Source organism: Gopherus flavomarginatus, chromosome 4, assembly GCF_025201925.1.
Source record: "Gopherus flavomarginatus isolate rGopFla2 chromosome 4, rGopFla2.mat.asm, whole genome shotgun sequence".
NCBI lineage: Eukaryota > Metazoa > Chordata > Testudines > Testudinidae > Gopherus > Gopherus flavomarginatus.
In genome coordinates this window covers 189705070-189711529 of record NC_066620.1, presented here as the reverse complement: position 1 = coordinate 189711529, position 6460 = coordinate 189705070, and the positions used below count along the sequence as shown (strand labels likewise).

Genomic DNA, 6460 nt, shown 5'->3' with positions numbered 1-6460 from the left:
TAGTAGTTCTGCAATTTCACATTTGAGTTCTTAAAGAACTCTTTAGTGACTACCATCTTGTCCTGGGTAACTACTGTTTAATTTATCTATTTGCTCCAAAATGTCCTCTAATGACACCTAAATCTGGGACAGTTCCTCAGAACTAAAAAGAATGGCTCAGGTTTGGGAATCTCTCTCCTGGCCATGAAGACTGATGCAAAGAATTCATTCACTTATCATATGTAGTCATTTTTACATTGAAAACATAATATACAGTGAAGAATTATTAACAAGTGCAACAAGCAGCTAGATTCCAGAGATTTTTTTTTCCTGTCAACTTTTCAAATGCTGGCATTTTTCAGATTGCCTGCTAAATCCATGCCTAAAAAAGGGTGTGTGTGTGGTCAGTCACCTAAGGGTTAAATATTAAACCACAGAATATGCAATCTCATATATTATTCAGTGTCTTTTCCATTCAGATATAGAATGATCTCATCCTAAGCAATCACTCAATATTGGAATTGACTGGAGGTTGACCATTCCAATTTGGGATAATTTTAAAAAAATTTTCATTTCATGCTGGAGGATAAACAAAACTTCTAGAACAATTTTGCAAAAATGAAAGTGCATCAAAATGGTGGGGTAAGGAAGAAGCAGCACCAAAACCTGAGCTTTATAGTGTTTGGCACTGGTTCAAGTCCTTGCTCTGTCCAATTTCCAGCAGAGGGGTTTTCTTTATCCTGAATCATTTGGCTTAGGAACTTGAATCTGGGTTCTAATTTATTCCAAGCTATCACCCTAACTACCAAACTACAGAGTAGATGTGTAGCTCTAGCTCTTTCCTTCCCCCTTCACTCTTGTGAAAACTTCATTGAAACCTATGTATCTCAAATGATTGGCAAACTTTTTATTTTGCTGGAAGTGTTCCAATCAGCTCTAGTCAATACAGCATAATAACTAAATAAGAAAGATATAGTTGATAGTCTGTGAATCAGGAAGGAACCTCCCCACCCCCCAAAAAATAATAGAGCTGGTTTGAAAAAAAAATATTTTTTTAATTTAAAATGGATTTCTAAGCAAAATGAACGTTCAGGGAAAACATTCATTTTTTGGTCAATTTTTTATTTTTAAGTATTAAAAATCAAAATCCTTTTTTTTGGGAGGGGGGTTGCCATGTTAATAGATCTTGTCTCATGGCTTCCTTCCTTCCTGTTCATGAATGCATAAAATTACTGTGGCAACTACAGGGCAACAAGGAATTTATTCTTTGAGAGAAATTAATCACACTGTCTGCTTTTGCTCTTAATTTCATCTCCTGCTCAGATATTACTTTCTCTCCCACTGCTCCTTGGCACATGCTTCTCTGACTCCTATTCCTTTTTTCCTCCTTCCCTATATATGCTGTCGTGTTGCCAGGATTTCTCTAGCTGCACATGGTTTCCTTCCTCCCTGGATGTGCTACATAACAAGATTCAACTCACTGCTAGGGCAGCAACTCCTCGTTACTCTGGGGATTAGCTCTGCCCAATCTGATACCCTTTCCCAGCTCTAGTCTGTATACCCCACAACACCTCTCTCTATCTGCAACTCCTCCTTTTCATGGCTTAATCCTCCATCCAGCTCACTGTATGTGTTTCCCCTTCCCGTAGGGTGGACAGATGTCCCAATTTTTATAAGGACAGTCCCGATATTCAAGTCGTTGTCTTGTATAGGTGCCTATTACCCCTGACTCCCAGTCCTGATTTTTCACACTTGCTGTTTGGTCACCTTACCTTCCAGGGATATCAAAGGATCTCTGGATCAACTGTTCAGATGCTGTTCCAGATCATCCTCTAATTCAAGACTATGGCCATGGCTACACTTACAGTTTTGCAGCGCTGGTAGTTACAGCTGTGTTCGTACAGCTGTGTAGGGCCAGCGCTGCAGTGTGGCCACACCGACAGCTACCAGCGCTGCAGTGTGGCCACATTTGCAGCACTTGCAGCGCTGTTGGGAGTGGTGCATTGTGGTCAGCTATCCCACAGAGCACCTCGTCCCATTTTGGCGCTGTGGCTTGTGGGAAGGGGAAGGAAGTGTGCGGGTCTTTCCGCTTCCTGTTCCAACGCCCCGTGGTGCTTTGCTACACATTCCGAGCAGTTTGGCGGCATTGTGAGTCTGCAGCGCGATTTCTGAGATTTCTGTTACAAATGGAGCCTGAGCTGCTGAGGACCTTGCTGATGAATGTTGCCAGCACATCACGCATGGCAGTGGAGCTATTCCTTCAGCTGCAAAGTGACAGTGAGGAGTCAGACGATGATATTGAAACTCCTGACGCTCAAGACACTCAATTGCTTGTGGCAGTAACAGCACCGTGGAACGGTGCCTTTGGGCTCGGGAAACGAGCACTGAGTGGTGGGATCACATCGTCCTGCAAGCCTGGGATGACGAGCAGTGGCTGCAGAACTTTCGGATGAGAAAAGCCACTTTCATGGCATTGTGTGCTGAGCTCGCCCCTACCCTGCGGCACAGGGACACGAGATTGAGAGCTGCCCTGCCAGTGGAGAAGCGGGTGGCTATTGCAATCTGGAAGTTGGCAACTCCAGACAGCTACCGATCGTTGGCGAACCAGTTTGGAGTGGGAAAGTCCACCGTTGGAATGGTGCTGATGCAAGTTTGCACAGCCATTAATCGCACCCTGCTAAGAAGAACTGTGACTCTGGGGAACGTGCAGGACATTGTGGATGGCTTTGCAGAAATGGGTTTCCCTAACTGTGGAGGGGCAATAGATGGGACGCATATTCCTATTCCATCACCACCCCACCTGGCATCAGAGTACGTTAATCGCAAGGGGTATTTCTCTGTGGTTCTGCAAGCGCTTGTGGATCACCGTGGGCGTTTCACTGACATTTACTCAGGATGGCCTGGAAAGGTGCATGATGCACGCATCTTTCGGAACAGTGCCCTGTTCAGGAAGCTGAGGGCCGGGACTTTTTTCCCAGACCGCAAGATCAGAGTAGGGGACGTCGAAATGCCCACTATGATCCTTGGAGACCTCGCTTACCCCTTAATGCCATGGCTCATGAAACCGTATACAGGGAAGCTTGACAGGAGCAAGGACTGGTTCAACTACAGGCTGAGCCGATGCAGAATGACTGTGGAGTGTGCTTTTGGCCGTTTGAAAGCCCGCTGGAGGTGTCTTTATGGGAAGCTAGATTTGGGGGAAAACAGCATCTCCGCTATTATATCCGCGTGCTGTACCCTCCATAATATTTTTGAAGGGAAGAGTGAAAGATTCAGTGAGGAATGGACCTCCGAGGTTCGACGCCTAGAGGATGAATTTGCACAGCCAGAGAGCAGGGCTACTAGAGAGGCCCAGGAAAGGGCTTCAAGGATTAGGGATGCCTTCAGGGAGCAATTTGATGCTGAGAGCCAACAGTAATGTTTGGTGCCTTTGCTGTGCTCCTTTCTACCTTGGGGTACAATATTTACCACTTCCTGCAATAATAAAACGTATTGTAAAAGCCATAAAATCCTTTATTCAAAGTACAGTACATAAAAGGCCAGGGGGGTTAGGGTGGTGGACTGTACATTCAGAGGTTTGAATATGTCCTGTTTATATTACTGTTCAATGTCTGCTGCACTTCAGGATTACTATGCTGCAGAGTAATGGGGGTGGAGTGCACAGGGTAAGAATTGTAGTTATCAGGGTTGGTAGTTGATCGTACAGGTGTTGGGGGCAGCTGGAGGTAATAAGAACTGGCTGCTGGAGAAAGGTGTTTTGTGCAAATACTGAGGAACAAGAAAGAGAGCTTTGGGAGGGGTGTGGGTTACCACAGTACAGATCTGCCTGCATGGCTACGAGAGACTCGAAAGAGTCAGTTTGGCGAGCCAGGAGGCTTATCATGTGCTTTGAGGTTTTTTTGGTAGCCAATTCCTTTCTCCTGCTTTCTGTTTGCCTCCACTCATACATTTTCTCTCTCCATTCCTGCGTCTTCCTACTTTCTCTGTTGTAGTGATTCATAACTGCTTTGATCAACTCCTCTTTTGATTTTCGTGGATTTTTTCTCAAGTTCTGCAACCAACGTGAGGCCGGTGATCCGGCTGCATTAGTCAAGGTCACTAAAAAAAACATAGATAGAAACATGTAATACACAGAGGCTACATTGTTTATTATCACACAATGAAGGAGTTTGTAGACTTTATGTAGCATCATTCCCACATACCTAACATAACACAGAGAGGCCAGGGAAGCGAAGGCATGGTGAGCAATGGGGTGAGTGTTTCTGCCCCGACTTCACCTGGGAGGGGGAACTGACTGATGGCTCACTGGGGTTTCTCTGCACTGGGTACAGTAGGTAGCTGGTGGCCTGCACAGGGGACAGTAGGGAACATGAAGGTGGCGAGCTGATGGCGGGGGGGGGCAGTCCGCGGAATTGTCGGCCTGCTGGTGGGGGGGGGAGTGCACCGCGGGGCTGGCTGCCTGCTGGAAAGGGGTGTGGGGAGACCGGAGCGCACCGCGGGGCTGGCTGCCTGCTGGAAAGGGGGGTGGGGAGACTGGAGCGCACCGCGGGGCTGGCTGCCTGCTGGAAAGGGGGGTGGGGAGACTGGAGCGCACCGCGGGGCTGGCTGCCTGCTGGAAAGGGGGGTGGGGAGACCGGAGCGCACCGCGGGGCTGGCTGCCTGCTGGAAAGTGGAGGGGGGAGAGACTGGAATGCACCGCGGGGCTGGCTACCTGCTAGAAAGGGGGATGGGGAGACCGGAGCGCACCGCGGGGCTGGCTGCCTGCTGGAAGGGGAAGGGGAGACCGGAGCGCACCACGGGGCTGGCTGCCTGCTGGAAGGGGAAGGGGAGACCGGAGCGCACCACGGGGCTGGCTGCCTGCTGGAAGGGGTGGGAGACCGGAGCGCACCGTGGGGCTGGATGCCTGCTGGGAGGGGGGGGGGGAAGACCGGAGTGCACCGCGGGGCTGGCTACCTGCTGGAAGGGGGTGGGGAGACCGGAACGCACCGTGGTGCTGGCTATGTGCTGGAAGGGGGTGGGGAAACCAGAAGGCACAGCGGGGCTGGGGGGGGACCGCGAACCTGGCGCCCTGCACTGAAATATCCCTAAATTCTCAACAAGGTTTCCTACTGCCAGATATATCACTGCTGTGTGTTACCTGGGAAGAGAGGGAGGGTCTTCTACAGCAATGTGGATTCCGCCCTGGCCCCTATGCAGCTTGCCTGTGTGCAGCCATGGTCCCCCCACCCCTCGCTGCACAGTGGATCGGATGAGTTAGCCTGACCGGGACAAGGACCACGGTGGCTCTCCCTATAAACTTGCAAAAGCACATTGCCCATGCTCTGGCTGCAACTTTTCAAGAGATTACCGAGGCAGATTACAAAGACGTGATAGAGCAAATCAATGGGCTATTCCACATTTAGGCATGCATGCAGGCAGCCATAACCCAAACCGTCCTCTCCCAAACATAAAAATCTGCTTACCCCGAGCACGATCCTCTGCTTCTTCCTCACCAGCAACTTCCAGCTGCTGTGACTGGCTAGCCTCCTCCTGGCTTGAGAAGAGCTCCTGGCTGCATGCCTCCTGGGACTCCGGGGTGTCTCCTTCCACCCCAGTAGCCTGACTCTCGGCTTCCTCTACACCCTCCCCCACTTCTTCCTGCTCTGAACTCTCCATCGTGGTCCTAGGATTGGCAGTGGGGTCACACCCAAGTATGGCATCCAGCTCCTTGTAAAAACGGCAGGTTGTGGGGGCAGCTCCTGAGCGGCGATTTCCCTCACGGGCTTTGCTGTAAGCACTGCACAGCTCCTTAATTTTTACCCTGCACTGCAACGCGTCCCGTTCATGGCCCCTTCTCAGCAAGGACTGTGATATCTGCCCATAGATATCATAAATTCTCCGGCTGGAGCGCAGCTGTGCTTGCACAGCTTCCTCACCCCAAACACTGATGAGGTCCTGCAGCTCGGAACTGTTCCATGCTGGGGCTCGTCTGGGGCGTGGAGGCATGGTCGCTGATTGATTGATTGAATGATTGATTGCACTCCACACCTGGCTGAGCAAACCGGAAGGGGATTTTTAAAATTCCCTGGGCATTTACAGGTGGGGTCAGCTGAGCCCAGGGCAGTGGAGTGTGCATGATTACCAGAGAGGCTTATAAGGTATGCTGGGATACCTCCTTATACCCCGGAGGTCAAGAAAAGCGCTGGTGGGCGTCCACACTTGCTGACCAGCGCTGGATCACCAGCGCTGGAATCCCTACACCCGAGGCTCGACCGGGTGTACAGCCAGCGCTGCAACCAGGGAGTTGCAGCACTGGCCGTGCTTTGCAAGTGTGGCCACATCCTAAGTTGCAGCGCTGTAACCCCCTCACCAGCGCTGCAACTCTCTAGTGTAGCCATGGCCTATGTCACTTTCCTCAGTGATGGATAGGGGAACCAGGCCTGCTCACCACTCAAGGTTCCAGCACATGGACACACTCTCTGTTCAACTACATTCTGCTTGC

At 50.3% G+C, this 6460-nt stretch overlaps 1 protein-coding gene across 1 annotated transcript; it reads right to left on the bottom strand.

Annotated features, from left to right (window-relative positions):
* Positions 1-387: 387 nt before the first annotated feature.
* Positions 388-6038, bottom strand: LOC127050117 (zinc finger and SCAN domain-containing protein 20-like). Its single transcript, XM_050951645.1, has 3 exons — positions 5442-6038; positions 3684-4077; positions 388-391 (listed from the first exon to the last, which is right to left on the bottom strand). Exons 1-3 carry the CDS (start codon positions 5962-5964, stop codon positions 388-390), a joined length of 921 nt encoding a protein of 306 aa, XP_050807602.1. The 5' UTR covers positions 5965-6038.
* Between the last annotated feature and the right edge of the window lie 422 nt (positions 6039-6460).

Coding starts and splice junctions, on each gene's coding strand:
- LOC127050117 (XM_050951645.1), bottom strand. CDS start 5,964: ATGCCTCCACGCCCCAGACGAGCCCCAGCATGGAACAGTTCCGAGCTG. Junction 4,078..5,441: donor AGCAGAGGATCGTGCTCGGG/GTAAGCAGATTT, acceptor TGTTTTTTTTAG/TGACCTTGACTAATGCAGCC.